Source organism: Mus caroli, unplaced genomic scaffold (assembly GCF_978045245.1).
Source record: "Mus caroli unplaced genomic scaffold, Mus_caroli_1 scaffold_19, whole genome shotgun sequence".
Classification (NCBI taxonomy): Eukaryota; Metazoa; Chordata; class Mammalia; order Rodentia; family Muridae; genus Mus; species Mus caroli.
This window is the reverse complement of record NW_028227274.1, coordinates 34,034,176-34,051,333: the sequence shown is the minus strand read 5'-3', so window position 1 is coordinate 34,051,333 and position 17,158 is coordinate 34,034,176. Positions and strand designations below refer to the sequence as shown.

General features: G+C 35.6%; 1 protein-coding gene across 2 annotated transcripts in view; it reads right to left on the bottom strand.

Annotated features, from left to right (window-relative positions):
- Positions 1–17,158, bottom strand: part of Ankhd1 (ankyrin repeat and KH domain containing 1) — a 98,888-nt gene that overhangs the window by 44,653 nt on the left and 37,077 nt on the right. For both annotated transcript variants that reach the window (XM_021151054.2, XM_021151055.3), the window contains exons 10-13: positions 12,028–12,137; positions 2,179–2,266; positions 805–932; positions 44–187 (exon numbers count right to left, since the gene is read on the bottom strand). In XM_021151054.2, the coding sequence (XP_021006713.1) occupies positions 44–187; positions 805–932; positions 2,179–2,266; positions 12,028–12,137 (470 nt within the window). The remainder of the gene's footprint in view (positions 1–43; positions 188–804; positions 933–2,178; positions 2,267–12,027; positions 12,138–17,158) is intronic.

Sequence of the window (17,158 nt, the reverse complement as noted above, 5' to 3'; positions counted from 1 at the left end):
TTCAAAGAATACTTATACCAAGAAATAGTCTATTTTATTCTACCTGAGATTCATCTTGTGACGGAGAGGTAAGTTGAGATACATCGGTGGTGGGAACTGACAGAACATTATTTGGATAATCCAACAGATAAGAAACAACATTAGTATGGCCACCTTTTGCAGCTTCAATAAGCATTGTTGATCCATCCTAAGAAAGAATTGAGCATAGTTAATTCTTTATAAACTTACTCTTAGATCCTGATAAAATTACTTAGTAAGTCATATAAAATCAAATGTATTAATTTTACTTTCAGGTTTTGAAACACGGTTCTGCTATTTAGCCCAAAACTTAGTTTGGATTCAAGATAATCCTGCTGCTTTGGCTATGCCACCACAGGCAGCTCAAATCTCATTAATAGTAGCAAATATTAAGCACTAAAAGATCAAGCAAACCTTTAATAATAACAATATATCTTAATATTCAGTGGGTTTTGTTTGCTGGTTTATTTTTTCTTGAATCAGTCTCAATATGCACCCCATGCTGGCTTTGAACTAGCGTAAGTACTGCTTTGGCATACCTACGGACAGTATTATCGGCATATGTCACCATACTCAGCTGGTATTACTTATACACTATGTTAAGTAGAATACTTTAAGCTGGGTGTGGTTGTGTGTGCTTTCAATAACAGCACCTGTTGAGGCAGAGGCAGGAGGATCTCTGGGAGTTTGAGATCAGCCTGGCCTACATAGTGAGCTCCAGAGACAGCCAGAATTAGATAAACACTGCTTCAAAAAAGCAAAAATGAAACAAAAATAGTAGAATACCTTGAGTCGATGAGTAGGGTCAGCTCCATGAGCCAGGAGCAGTTCAACCACTGCCAAATGGCCTCCTGCACATGCCAGTGACACTACTGTGTGATCATTATTGGCTGTAGCCCTATTCACATTGGCACCTTTAAAGAAAAACAGTAATCTTAACAAAGGTAAAAATCAAGCCAATTTATAATATCGTTTAAAGATTTTCTCCAACTAGAATACAGATATAAAACAGTGTAAATCATAAGTGTATAACTTGACATTTTCACAAAGTGAACACACCTGTGTCACTAGAATCAGATCAAGAAATAGAACATTATCCACAAACCAAAAGTCCCATCAAGTGCTCCCTTTTCAGATATGCCCACACGGTAGCTCTTAACTCTGACTCCAAATGGTATCATGTAAAACAAAAACAAAGCCAAAAACAAAGTACTATTGTATTTTAATTAATCTTCAACTAAGCATAATGGCAAATTGTATAAAAACAATCTTTTAAGAAAGATAAGACAATATAATGATCTTCTATTACAACATGAGACTATTTTTTAAGCTGTTTAACAATAAATTCAGACAATGCAATTATTTAGCAACTTCTACAACATAGAAAGGCAGTACTCAATGTATTCCTACTTTTGGTAATTCTTGGCAGATTGTTGTGGGTATGACTAGGTATTCTATTTAATTATACAAGCATAAGAGAACTCCAGAAGTCATCTATCTGCTTCATTAATCACCCCTAACCCCAGCAGCCATTAACTACCTGTAGCTCTTAATCTTAAGGGGTTGGGCCTTGTAAGAGTCACCATCCATGTTGGGATGCCTATTGGTAATGTCACTATATAGGCCTTGTGCATGCAACCATACTGTTTCAAGGAATATTTACTTATTTGATATAGGATCTCACTGTGTAGCTCTGGCTGGCCTGGAACTTACAGACCATCCAGACTAGGCCAGCCTAAAACCCACAGACATCCATCTACTCACTTCTGCTTCTGTATGCTGGAGTAGGGATGCAACATCATACCTATGCACAGGCCTCGGGACACATTTTTAAAAAGAACTTTGTATATGTTAATTCAACTGTATGACAAAAGGATAGCATCTCTCACCTGTGTCTGCAGCAAAACTGCCTTGAATGTGTTGACTATTTACTGGAGAACAGTGGTCATCTACTTTTACCCTCTCTAGTTTTCAGGAACAATCATATACAATTTGATGAAAAGACTCTCAAGACTAATAGAAATTCTCCAGTAATTATCTCACAAACTGTTGTTTACTACATAAAATACACTGACAAAAGTCTGATTATTTTTAACCGCTAAGTGGTTTTCTCAGAAATGGAAGGCTTTTGGAAACAACCACTTTCTGAACTTGCTTTACCTTTGCTAATAAGAAACTGAACAGTGCACAAATGACCCGCTCTTGCAGCTTTCATCAAAGGTGTTCTTCCACCTTCAGATTCATGTTCCTATTAAAGAAACAGAAAATAAATCAATCAACTAATGAAACATTTACTTTAAGAACTTAGTACTAATGATATGATAAACTGTAAGGATTTAGTACTTAACTCATTTGGATACTTACACTACTGACTTCAGTTCCTCTAATGTACAAATTCATTTCAGTTACACTAGATAGCATGACCTATCATGGGCAAGTTTAAACCTTGCATGCCCAACATGAATCTTTAAAGATAATAAAACTAATTTTTAGTTTGGTACCCAATAACTTAAATTTTCTAATTACAATTAGATTAAGAAAGTATTTTTCTTAACTATTCATGTGAACTGTGGGTCGAGGGGGGATTTAAGTCCCTAAGGTGATTTATAAAATCCTGACATTTTATTAAAATCCATTAAAAATTCTACCAAAGGGTCGAAGGAGAGAACAGACTTCTGCAGTTGTTCTCTGACCTTCATATGTGTAGTGGCATGCATGCATACATGTACACATGTACACAATTTAAAGGATTTCTACCAAAGACAAAAAATACACTAGAAAAAAATGATAGTATTTTACGAGTAAGGGGGAACAAAAATATACCAATGAACAGAATATTTTAGAATATAAATTAAACACTTGAAGAGTTAAAGACAAAAGATATAGTTTTAGCAGTAAGATCATTGTTCTCCTCTACAAAGTTTGCCAGATACAAGAATGAGTGATAAAACAGCTTTTAACCAGGACTTTATTATCAAACTTCACCCAACTGAACTCGCTTGTATGATTAGTAGTCTTAGTATGGTTAGTGTACAAACTCTTACTACATTTACCTAAGTAATGAAATTGTTGATAACTTTTATTTCTTTTTTTTTTTTGGTTTTTCGAGACAGGGTTTCTCTGTATAGCCCTGGCTGTCCTGGAACTCACTCTGTAGACCAGACTGACCTCGAACTCAGAAATCTGCCTGCCTCTGCCTCCCAAGTGCTGGGATTAAAGGCGTGCGCCACCACGTCCAGCTTTTTTTTTTTTTCTTTAAATAACTTTATTTCTATGAAAAGTTTTCTTACCTATCCTCCAGGTTCATGTTTAAATTATACTAAGGATGTAAATGTGAATTCTGCTGTTCCAGTTGATTTTTATTAGGAAACAGTAGAAAAATTGATTATGACAGTTTTTATTTCACCATTCTTTTAAATTAATTTAGAAAGTCACTTAGCTGCCATATATTTAATTCAATGGTTCATGCTTGTCATCCTAGCACTCAGGAAGTAGATGCACATAAACAGTTCAAAGCCATCTCCAACTAAATACAGAGCCTAAGGTAAGCCTTGGCTACTTAAGACTCCACCTCAAAAAAAAAAAAAACAAAAACAAACAAACAAAAACAACAACAGGCCAGTGACATGATTCAGTAGGTAAAGGCGCTGGCCTAATCTGATGAGCTGAGGTCAACCCCTGGAACCACATGGTAGAAGCAGACAACTGATTCTGGTTGTCCTCTCATCTCCACAAATGAAGCAAGGTGCATATATGCATATACACAAGAAATAAATATAATAAAATTATTTAAAGCAAAGCAAAACAACAATAATGGAAAAAAATCACATATACACCTATTTCCTTTGGTTGGCTTCATTTAAACTTAAAATGGCTGGTTTATTAAACGAGACTATATAAATATTTATTATATGTAACATACCAGAACAGCTTTCTGCACAAATTCATTAGCAGCTCTGTTATTACAAACACAGCTAATCAAAACTATCTTGAGCATAATATTTTTATTATAATTTAATTTTGTTGTGAGAGAAAAATCTCACACTATAACCCAAGTTGACCTTGAATTCATTCTGTAGAGCCTAAATTAGTTTTTAATTCATAAGCAGTCCTCCTGCCTCAGCCCCCTAAATGCTAGGATTGCAGACATAAGCTCCCATGCCTAACTTAAATATACTTTTGATGCTATTAGTAGTTAGCACCCACATCTGTTTAAAAAAAAATTAACACAATTTGTGACAATATTTATTGTATCTACTACTTTAAATAATTTAAATTACAACACTTTCATTAAGATGGACAAAGCATGTCACTGCTGGTTTTCCTTCTTTTTAACTTATCAGAAATACACATTTCCACTGCCATCTTTTACTTCTTGCCATACAACACTGAATTTTATATTCAACAGTCCAGTTTCAGTTTTAAACGATAGTACTTTAACAAGAGGAAAAACAAAACAAAAAGAAAAAACAAAAAAACAAAAAAACCCAAAACATGTACTGCATTTTGTCTGCTGTTTCACCTACTTAATACATATTAATTTATCTCTTTATATATGAAATCTTTCTATAACTCTCTCAGACACTCTATACAGTTTGTTATTGTTGTTTGGTTTCTTTTTGGTTTGGTTTCGATTTTTGAGAGAGGGTTTCTCTGTATAGCTAGCCCTGGCTGTCCTGGAACTCACTCTGTAGACCACCAGGCTGGCCTGGAACTCAGAGACCCAACTATCTCTGCCTGCCCAGTACTGGGATTCCCACTACACCCAGTTACAAACATTCTTTCATTTGAGCTGAGTCACTTACCAGCTAGCCTTCTCTTACTTCATGTGTACTTTGCTTGTGATATTTGATCAAGACATTAATATGAGTAGAAGGCTGCTCAGTTAAATTTGAGATTCACTAAAAATAACTTCTAAGTTTGTACTTCTGGAAGATTTTTTTTAAGAAGAATACCATATATAAATAATACTAAGAAAATAAACCACTAACAATGCAAATCTCTTCACCAAGACATCATAATATTTTCAAATTGAAGAGGATTTTCTTTGTCAGTCAACAAGGTCCTTTAATTTCTTAGCTTCAATTCCAATATCCCAATCTATTCTATATGGTGGCAGTTTATAAGCATCAAAGGCCACTGTGACCTAATCCTTGGCTTGGAATTGTGCTCTCCAAAATAGTTTTCATGTCCTCCTGCTTATCATCCTGTGAAAGGAAAAAGAACTTATAGATCTTATCCTAAAAATGAGAATCACATTTAGCTGTGAAGAACTTGTAGACCACTGGCACTTTGGGTGTATTTTCAAGTAAAACAATCCTAATTAATAAAGACCATAATTTTATGAGCATAGGTTTTCATTTATTTCTAATACAGTCTCTTTATATAGTCCTAGCTGTTCTGAAACTTACAGTGTAGACCAGGGTAGCCTTTAATTCCTGCCTCTGCCTCCAGAGTGCTGGGATTAAAGGCATGTGTCACCACACCCGTATGAATGGCTTTGGTTTTGAGACAGGATTATCACTAAGTAGCCTTGGTTGGTCCAGAACTCTATACATAGAACAAGCAGGCCTCTAACAGAGATCTACCTTTGTATAGTTTATTTTTTAAGGACATGATGATGATCTTTTAATAAAATGTTAATAGAAATCTTGAAAGGAAGTAATTATGCTAAACTATAGATACTTATTCCTTGGTCTCTAAAGAAAACTAAAACAACAAGCAGGAGTAATATTTTAAAGTATATAACCAAGAATATTGAAGATGTCAAGAACTGTAGGAAAACTCAAATACTATTTAAGATAATTAGTTATGTAGTTCCTCCTCTCTTATAAATATGTTTAGTGCTTTTTAGTCGTTGACTAGAGTCATTGGAATCTCCACCAAATAATTAAGAAATGTAGGTTTGTAAAGGGTTCACTTAGAGTAATTCCAAGTTCCTTAGAGATGGGGACATATATTCCTATGATATAGATTTAGTAAGAAGGTATTTATATGATCTGAAAGTGACTTTCAAGTACTCAGTTTCTCTCCTGTTCCCTTCCATATTAATCTCAACTAACAGCAAACCAAACAAATAAGTGCAAAGTAGCTGTCATGGAACCTATTATGATGCTCCTATACAAACAGAAATGAATCAAAACTTTAAGCTATTTCTGTTCATCAAATAACTTCATAAGAACATGGGCTGTTTCAAATGAATGTCTGGGTATGGCTTGTACATATCTATGTTTCCAGCAGTCTAGAAATTCAGGGATTGTTTTAAAACAACAAAAAATCTACTCAAAAGTCCATGCTGGCCACAAGCTCTAGAGAGGAAGCAATTATTGTTGTTTTACTAAGTGGACATGTAAGATGGTCAAAATAGCCTGTAAATATTTATGTTGAGAGACTGGAGAGATGGCTCAGTGGTTAAAAGGGCTACCAGATCTTTCAGACCAGAGTTCTCTCAGCACCCACATCAGGTCTGTAACTCCAGCTCCAGGTGGTTTTGACAGCCTCTTCTGGTCTTCAGAGGGACCCTCACACACAGCATATACATTTTACAAACAACAAAAAACTACACTTATGTCAATAGATTAGTGCTGTTCTGCCAGCTCTGGTCAAAGTTGCTTCATTCTATTGTGATTAGTGTTACTGCAAAGTACTGAGAATAAATAACTGTTGAGTGCTTAGTCTTATATGATAACCCTATCACCCTTTACCCCAACACCAAGGCTCAGAGACTATCACAGAAGAGGGAGTAGAAAGAATGGAAGAATTGGAGGAAGGGGTAGAGTCTTATGGAATGCTGTCTTCTGGGGCATGACAAGCCCATCACACCCATGAACTCAGAGCAGCTGTGCTTACCTGCATAAGACCTAAACATCATTGAGTTGTCAACATTCCCTCACGGAAGGGGGAGGGGCAGTTAACAGTTGCTTGGGGGTAGGGCCTCACAAGGCCCTATCCCTCCCTGAGGACCTAGAGGCAGTTAATGGTTGCTGTGTGAGGGAGAGACATTTTCTTCTGATGTAGTTACTGGTAAGTTGCCATACTCCCATAAATAATCTCACCTAAGCTCCTGTAAGCAACCTTAACTAAATTCACTGGCTCTTAAAAAACAACAAATCTCATGGAAGTAAAGGGGGATTACTTGGGAAGAAGGAAATCAGTGAAAAGTAGGAGAGAGAAAGGGAGAGTAAATATGATCAAAATACATTATATGTGAGTGTGAAAATGTTATCATTAAATTCACTGTTGTGTACAATGTATGCTAATAAAATAAAAATATCAGATAAAAGTTTTAGAAAGCCACACACTAAACACTGTTCTGAGTTTATTTTCTATGTATGGTATTTTTAAAAATAATTTATTTTTTTTTTATTTTATGTGCATTGGTGTTTCGCCTATATATGTGTCTGTGAGAAGGTGTCAGATCCCTTGGAACTGGAGTTACAGGCAGTTGTAAGTTGTCATATGGATGCTGTGAATTGAACCCTGGTCCTTTGGAAAAACAGCCATCCTCTTAACTACTGAGCCATCTCTCCTGCCTTCCTTAACACACATAAAACAGTATATTAGGTATAGATATATAATAATATGAATATGAAAATAAAGCTTCTATTCATTTAATATCTGCCAAGAATCAAAGAGTACCCTCCACCTCATGCTTCTGCCATGATGCTCTGCTCAAGCAAACTTGAAGCCTCAGGTGCCTCGCGTATACTAGTTCTACCAACTGAACTAGATCACTCACACAGTGAAGGCAGGAGCATCAGAGCTTCAAAGGTAATCCTTATCTACTACATAGCAAGTTCAGGCAAAGCCTGGGTTACATGAGATCATATCACAAAACAGACAAAACAAAAATGACTCAAGTCTACTATCTGTCAGCATAAGAAAAGGCACATTTATTACACTGTATTGTCTACCTTTGGAATTCGTAATGACCATAGTAAAATTTACATGATCATAATAAAAATCTAGAAGATAGTATTACATTTTATTTTACAAATAAGAATAATGAGGCAGATGTGGCTTTTTGTTTTGCTTTGATTCTGTTTTATGAGACAGGCTCATATAATAGCCCAGGTAAGATGTAATGCAGTATGCACCTTGGATAGTTTGGAACTCTTTCAACAGTCTGTCTCAGTCTCCAGAGCACTAGGGTTACAAGCATGAACCTCTCTAACTATGCATATCAAATTAGAGACTTGATGAAATGATTTAAGTTACTTTCCCAATATTTAGTGTATAGACTTATAAGATGCCTTCCATAGATATTTCTTCCTTTTAGTGGACTAATTTAGAATGACAATGCAGGCACATGAAATGAAATAAAACACTGAGTCACAAAATCTCATTAAATGAATAGGAAAGCAATGTATTTAGTTCTAATATCTACATAAGTTGTTCTCTATGAGATAAAAATCCTTAAGTACAGAAACTCCCTACCAGTAGTATAGTATAGTACAGTACAGTACAGTATAGATCTTAAAATGAATGACAGGCCAAGGAACAAGAACGTAATATTTATCAAATTTATGAATTGTTCTGTTGGAAAATTCATGTGAAAGAAATTCTACAGTTCCTTTATCTTAACAAGTCCTGTTTAAGTGTTGAAATCAACATGCTACAATGAAGACAAAGAGAATTATCTCCACAAATAGTTTGAAAATATAAGACACTCTCCAAACACATTGCCAGCTAAATATGAAGTGACTATCTCTTAAGATCTTTGAAAATTATGACTTAAAACAATCACCTATTAGTAAAAATCATGTCTGAAGTATAAAATGGTTGGACAATGAAAGCCTGGAAAATACTGACATCATAGTATATATCAAAACTGAAGAAAAGAGGGAAAAGAATACCTGGATAGAGCAAACAAAGGAGAAAGGCAACTTAGTACTTTAAAACTCAAACCATACTATTAAACAAACAAACAAACAAACAAAAACCAACAGCAAACAACTTGGGGGCTGGAGAGATGGCTAAGTGGTTAAGAGCACTCAGGGACTGCTCTTCCAGAGTTCAAGTCCCAGCAACCACATGGTGGCTCACAAAAGCATCTGTAATGAGATCAGATGCCTTCTTCTGGTGTGTCTGAAGACAGCTACAGTGTATTCATATATATTAAATAAATAATTAAAAACAAAAACAAAACAAAACAAACTTTGCTTTGCAAGTTCTCTGCCTTTAACTTGAAACTAATAGTGAATAGGACTAGAGGACCATGATAATAGAAGCCAAGTCACATATGTTTTGGCAAAGTATGCTACAAAGAAAAAAACAAAGAAAGGAGTAACTGTGCCTGGTGACATAGATCTGTAATTCTAGCTATTTGGGAGAGTGAGGCAGAAGAATCTCAAGTTTGAGGCCTATATGGGTTATAGAATAAATTCAAAGTTGACATGACCACTTAATGAGACTCTATCTCAATTAAAAGAGTAAGGCTGGGAATATAGTTTAGTGGTATCATTTTTAGCATGCAAATTAATCCTTAATATTGGTGTAGTAGGAGAGAACTGAGAATGTATAATATATTAAAATTCAGTTTTCTGCTGTGAAGTTTTCTACAGTATTTGAGGAAACAGCCTGGAATAATGTGACACCACAGCATTTGGAATATATTTTTAAAAATCTTCCTGCATAGAAAATGGAGTAACGAGTGTGAGATGCCTGGGCTTGTTTGCCACCAAGGCTTACTATTCAAGGTGGATTCCTAGAACCAACAGGATGGAACACGAGAATGACTCCTGCCAAGTGTCCTCTGACTCCCATTGGTATTCTACACAATACACCTTTCTCCAGAAAGAATTAATTACACACACACACACACACACACACACACACACACCTTTGTAAAAGCTGGGTGTGGTCCCAGTGCTATGGGAACAGAGACAGGAGATTGCTGGTGCTTGCTAGCTGCCAGTTTAGCTCCAGATTTAGTGAAAGACTCAATCAAGGAATTAGATAGAGTGAATAATTGACTTCTCCTCAGGCCTCTGTGCAGAGGTGTGTTACATACAGTATGCATGACACACAGCATACAAAAAATAAAGGAGAAGAAAAATAAACAGTCAGCATACTGTGTTCTATTGTCATAAATATCAATTATCTTGAAGAAATGTTAACTGATACGGCAAAACCTGCTTAGTAAGAATGGGCTCTCTAGGGTTGATAGAGGCCTTAAAAGGGAAAGAATCTGCTGTGCAATAAGGGCCAGAGTTCAGATCCATAGCACCAACATATATGCCAGTTTTGTATGGTGTGCTTTGCTTATTAGGTCAGCACATGGAAGAGAGACAGGAGAAGCCACTTAGCTAGACTAACCAAATTGCTAAGTTCTGGGTTTAATTGAGAGACTCTACCTCAAGATAAAGGGTGGAGAATGATGGAAGAACAACAACATCATCCTCTAGCCTCCATTTTCTAGCCTCCATCCTCACGCCACCACCATTAATACACACAGTGGGCTGACAAGGTGGCTCAACAGATAAAAGTGCTTATCACACAAACCTGATGACCTGAGTCCAATCTCTAGATCCCATGAGAGAACTGACACACCAAAGGTGCCCTTTGACCCCCACGTGTTCTGTGGCACTTATACACCACATATATAATAATTAAAGAAATTTTAAAAATATATTTATTAGGAAAAAAAGAAATAAATACGAATGCTGTGGTAGAATCAGCCTATAATTCCACTATGTAGTAGGCTAAGAAAAGAACCTGGGGTCTACATAAAATCAGGCCAGCCAGAAAAGCACAGCAAAACCCTGTCTCAGGAAACAAATGAATAACAGTTATCATTGCAGCATTTATTATTAGTAGAAATGATAATAGTAAACCATATTATATACTTAAATTTTACTCAATTATTTTTCAACAACATTCTCAGGTTGAATAGGGGACGTTTGTTATTGAAATGATTAAAAGGTATCTGTATTGGTTTATCAAAATAAATGAAAATACTAAAATTCTCTACATTTCCAACTATATCTCACACATGTAAGTATTATAATTATTTATTCATTGTACTATGTATAATTTTCCATAGCTCTAAGCATTATAATACATATGAACTTGCCACATAATTTGATATTATGAAAAGTCAAATACAAAAGGATAAAGAAAACAGAATATGGTGATATTGTTAGGAAGATGGTTAACAGTATCAACTTTTGTCTTCTTCTTTTGTCATACTGGGGGCTGGACCTGGGCCTTTGCACATGTCAGGCAGGCCCTCTACCACTCACCTACATCTTCAGAAGTAAATTTCCTTCTAAATGCAGTCAGAAAAAGTCAACCACCCAAAGCGAATTAACAAATTGTTTTATTTTGTGAAAACATCATTGAATTTTATGATATACATAATAAATAGCACTTTAGAAAATACAGGTTAAATGAGGATAGGATGAATAGAATAGAAACTAATAGTTTTTTGCCTAGGAAAAGAAATGGTATTTGCTATTAAACGTATTTCAAATGCATTTAGTACATTTAACAACTTACAGGTGACCAGAGGCTTATTTTGTTCAATTAAAACTTAGTGTGTGAGCTTGTCAGATGGCTCAGCAGTTAAGAGCACCGACTGCTCTTCCAAAGGTCCTGAGTTCAAATCCCAGCAACCACATGGTTGGTGTCTCACAACCATCCGTAATGAAATCTGATGCCCTCTTCTGGAGTGTCTGAAGACAGCTACAGTGTACTTACATATAATAAATAAATAAATAAATAAATAAATAAATAAATAAATGATTTTTAAAAATCATAGTGTGTATGTGCAACCACATGTACACATGAGGTTTGAAGATAACTTGAGAGTTGGTTATCACTTTCTACCATGTGGGTTCTGGAGATTAAACTCAACTTGTCAAGTCTTGGCAAGACTTGTATGCCATACTACCAATCCCTATTTTATTCAAAATGTGTAAATCACTGATCATTACAAATATGTTCTAGATGATAGATATGAATATTAGCATTCATGCATAAATATTTGAAATTTTAAAAAAATCTTACTAAATGGGCCCCTGCTTGAAGTAGAACATCTGCAACATCTGTATGTCCATTTTCACAAGCATAGGTTAGAGCTGTGTCTCCTGTTGCTGTGGTAGCATGCACATTAGCACCTAGAAAAAAAAATAAAACCACACATTTACCCTGAAATTGAAGAATTACATTAGTCCAGTTTTACGATAAAGTGAAACTGAAGCATTTAAAACGTGAAAATGCCATCAAAATACAGTTAAGTATTCCTATTTCCCCCTTTTGTCTTATTTCCTCTAAATACATTTCATAGAAATGTGTTCTGCCTTATAACAATGCAATAAACCTAATTATTTTAAAGCAGAGAAATTTGCCTGCATATCTTACAAAATATACCTTAAGTACTAGATACAAAAGCAAAACACTTAATTAGGGAATTTTGAAACAGTTCTATAGATAATATGATATAAATCAAGTAAATAATTATTTGGTAAAAATGAAAAATTTTTTCTCATTAAGAAAAACATTGGGGCTGGAGAGATGGCTCAGTGGTTAAGAGCACTGACTGCTCTTCCGAAGGTCTTGAGTTCAAATCCCAGCAACCACATGGTGGCTCACAACCATCTGTAATGAGATCTGACTCCCTCTTCTGGAGTGTCTCAAGGCAGCAACAGTGTATTTACATATAATTAATAAATAAAAAATCTTTAAAAAAAAGTTATTGGTATTAAAAAAAAAAGAAAGAAAAACATTAATTATTTAAGTTAAATAAAAACCTAATGGTTCTAAATTGGAACTACAAACATGAATTTATGGCATTTCTTTTAAATGTTTAAGAAAGATATGCATTTCTTAACCCTAACCTTTGGGTCCTGGAGCCCAAAGGACCTTAACATCTGGTAAGATAGCTCTGCAGTGCTACCTCAGTATGACAACATGTGTTTGATTGGTGGAATCTACAGAAAGGTAGGAAGAGGAAGAAGAAAACTGACTTCACAAAGTTGTAGTCTGACCTCCACACCCACACTGTGGTGTACTTGTGGTCATGCACGTACATGCATGCATGTATGCACGCATACCCACAAACACACAAGTATGCACACAGAATAGTAATCTAAAACTCTCTTCTTCCTCCACTACACTGCCTACTTTTGAAGGATACTAGGGGATCGTCTCATTATTTCTAGAAATTGATAAATAAAAGGGGAGGAAAGTCAAGTCAAATGTTATCCTCCAATATCTACCAAATTTCTACTAAATCTTGAATATAGGTAGATTTCTTTTTACAGAAAATTTCAGCTAATGAACGAGAACAGAATAACAGACTGCTAGGATACTTCTATTTTGCAACCTCTTATAATCTAAGTGACCTAAACTATGATAATGGCTAATTAAAAGTACTATTAAAAAAAAGAGAAAACCAGAAAACTGAAAAATCAGGTAACAACTGATGAAGTTATAGAAATATTATTGATAATATCTTCCTATTTTTAAAAATTCTACCTGAATATAACCAAGTTTCCCTCTAGAGTTAACCATTAATTTATGAAAATATAAGGAAAAAAATGTCAAGTATAATTACAGAATCAACTCACCATTTGTTCACCACCACTACCAAAATTCACAAGGAAAAAGTATGAAAAACTACAGAGATCCTGCAAATTAAAATTCTTTATGCATGCCAAGCATGGTAGTGCACACCTCCAATCCCAACATAATGGACCTCTGTGAGTTGGAGGCCAGTTTAGTCTATACAGTGAGCCACTGACCCTATTTATATTCTATTTGTTTTCTTTTATTGGTATTTTGAGATAGGGTCTATGTAATCTCAAGCTTTCTGGTAGAAGGTTAGGTAGACCAGGCTGGACTCCAAGTCAGAGAGACTCCCCTGCATCTTCCTCCCTGAATGCTGGGATTAAAGGTATGTTACCAAAACCAGCCTACCTTGCTTTTTAGAAGCAAAAAAAAAGTACTGTGGCTATTTTTAATTTTCCTTTTTTTCCTCCTTTTTAAGATTTTTAAAATGAGTACTCTATGTGCATGTACAGCTGGACACCAGAAGAGGGCATCAGCACTCATTACAGATGGCTGTGAGCCACCATGTGGTTGCTGGGAATTGAACTCAGGACCTCTGGATGGGGAACCAGTACCCTTAACCACTGAGCCATCTATCCAGCCCTAATTTTATTTTTTACAAATATACTAAAATCATTATGTATCTTCATAAAAACTGACTTTGAACGTTTTACAAACTACAGTTAGAAGCTGCAGAGAGATCAGAGGTAAGAATACCTGCTCCTCGTACAGAGGAGCTGGTTTCAGTTCTCAGCACACACATGGCAGCTCACAATCACCCAACTCCAGTTCCAGAGATCTTTCACCCTCTTCTGGCCTCTATGGACACTGCATATATATGGTGTACACTCAGGCACACATATATACTTATATAAATAAAACTTTATTTTTATTTTATTTCTTTGTTTTTGAAACAGTTTCTCAGTATAGGTCTGAATGCTCTGAAACTTGCTGTGTAGACCAGGCTGGCCTTGAACTCAGACATCTGACTGCTTCTGCCTCCCAAATGCTGGGATCAAAGGTGTGCACAACTATACCTGATGCATAAAACTTTAAGTAAATAAATATATAATAAAAGTAAAAGTATAAATGTTTATTTTAAATAAAAATAATTCTAAGAAAATAAATAGGGGAAGTAGGAAATATATACATGAAATGAGATTGACCATGAATTAAAATTGGGTGGGCAACAAACCGAGCATGATAGGACGCACCCATAACTCCAAATTGGGATGTAAAAGCCAGAAGAGCAACAGAAGTTTGAGGTCAAGACCAGCCTGTACTCCAAGAGCCTGTCACAGAAAAAAAAACAAAACCAAACAAACCAAAAAAACAAAAACAAAAACTCATACCAAAGCCAAAAAGAAAAAGACTGGTTAATGTTAGAGTCATCATTCTAATCAGAGAACTCTGGGAACTATATCCTTCAAATCAGCAGTAGGAGCAAATATGAGAATCAACTGAGACAACAGAAAGTAATGCCAGGGACTCCAGGGTTAATTACTGAATACTAGCTGGGTTATCTTGATGAGATTATGTAGCAACTTTGAACTTTGCATCAGTTAAGTTTCAAGATTAAAAAAACAGCCAGATATCCTTCCCAGAGGCTGTGTTAGGAGCCAATAGGGACCCAGACTCAAAAAAACAAAAAATAGAAACAGAATGCGTTTAATAATATTTCTTTCTTTTTCACATATGGTCTATTTTACACAGGGTCTGCAACTTGCACGTGGACCAGGTTAGCTTTGAAATCAGAGATTCGCCTACCTTGGCCTCCTGAGATTAAAGGCATGCACTACCACACTCAGCTAATATTTTTTATAACACAATGACTAGAGGCAAGTAATAGAAATAATACAAAATCTGAGTAAGAATGTCTAATATTCAGTAAGTTCTTTCGTTTTGTTTTTGGTTTGTGTATACATGGTCTCATATAGCTTAGATATGCTCTGTGACCAACTTGAAGTCCTGATCTTCCTGCTTCCACCTAAAGTTCTTTTTGTTTTGTCTTCTCTTGTCTTGTTTTGTTTTGTATGAGACAAGGTCTCAATAGGAATCGGTGGCTGGCCTAGAACTCAATTTATAGAAGAGAATGGATCTTCCTGCCTCTGCCTCTCCAGTGCTGAAATTATAGGCATGTGCCACCAGTTTAGAATTTAGATTTAAAACAATGTATCAGGGCTGGGGTTTGGTGGCAAAGAGAAGCCACGCCTTTAATCCCAGCAGGCAAATCTCTGTGAGTTCAAGGCTAACCTGATCTATAGATCAGTTCCATTTGCAGGGCTACACACAGAGAACCCTGTTGTGAAAACAAAACAAACAACAACAAAAAAGAAAAACAATGTATCAGACCTTGATAAATGAGAAATTCAATATTGCTTCTAAAAGACAAAAGTTTATGTTTTTTTTTCAATTTTTTATTAGATATTTTCTTCATTTACATTTCAAATGCTATCCCGAAAGTCCCCTATACCCTCTCCCTACCCTGCTCCCCTACCCACCCACTCCCACTTCTTGGCCCTGGCGTTCCCCTGTACTGCATATAAAGTTTGCAAGACCAAGGGGCCTCTCTTCCCATTGATGGCCAACTAGGCCATCTTCTGCTATATATGCAGCTGGAGACACAAGCTCTGGGGGTACTGTTTAGTTCATATTGTTGTTCCACCTATAGGGTTGCAGATCCCTTCATCTCCTAAAAGTTTATGTTTTGTTTTTTTTTTAAAGTTTATGTTTTTATCAGTACATTTTCTGGCATATCCTTCAGACAACATAAATTCTAAAAAATGTACCTATTTCTTGATATTACTTAATAAAGAATAATGCACAAATATTTGAAAGAAAGATTTTGCTTGTAAAATTATTTCCTACTTTTTTGGGTCTATGTACAACTGCTGTGTGCATTACCATGTCTATGTGCATGTGCACATATATGTAGAACATATATGCAAATATTTATAAAGGCCAAAGGGTAGCATCGGTGTCTTCTTTGATGATTCTCTATCTTATATATTGATGTAGAGTCTTTCCCTGAGTCTGAAGCTTGGCATAGTCCAGCTAGTCAGCTTGATCTGCAGATTTCCTGTCCCTAGGATTACATCATGCCCACCCAACTTTTACATAGGATCTGGGTATGACCTTCATGCTTGCATGACATGTGCTTTATTTACCAGCTGACTCACCTCTCCCAAACCCCTTGATTTTCTTTTTGAGGCAACTTAAAATGTCAAGAAATTACAGCCTTAACGTATCATGCTACAGCCATCTCTTCTTATCATCAAAGACTAAACAGGAAAAATTAAACTTTCTTCCAAAAGAAAAGAACAGACAGTTTATAAGCAAACCACTAAACAAAAAACAACAATAGTAAGACGTCTGTTAAAGACTAGGTCTTGGAATATTGCTCGGTGATCTTCCATCCTTAGCGGAATTCCCTAGTACCTGATGCTAGCATGACAAACTAACAAAACCAGAGCTTAATGCATACTGAGGAGCCCTTTTACACTGAGCTACATCCTTAACCCTAATTTTATTTAATAGATGAATAATATTTGTATACACTTATGGAGCTCAGTGTTATGTTACTAACACG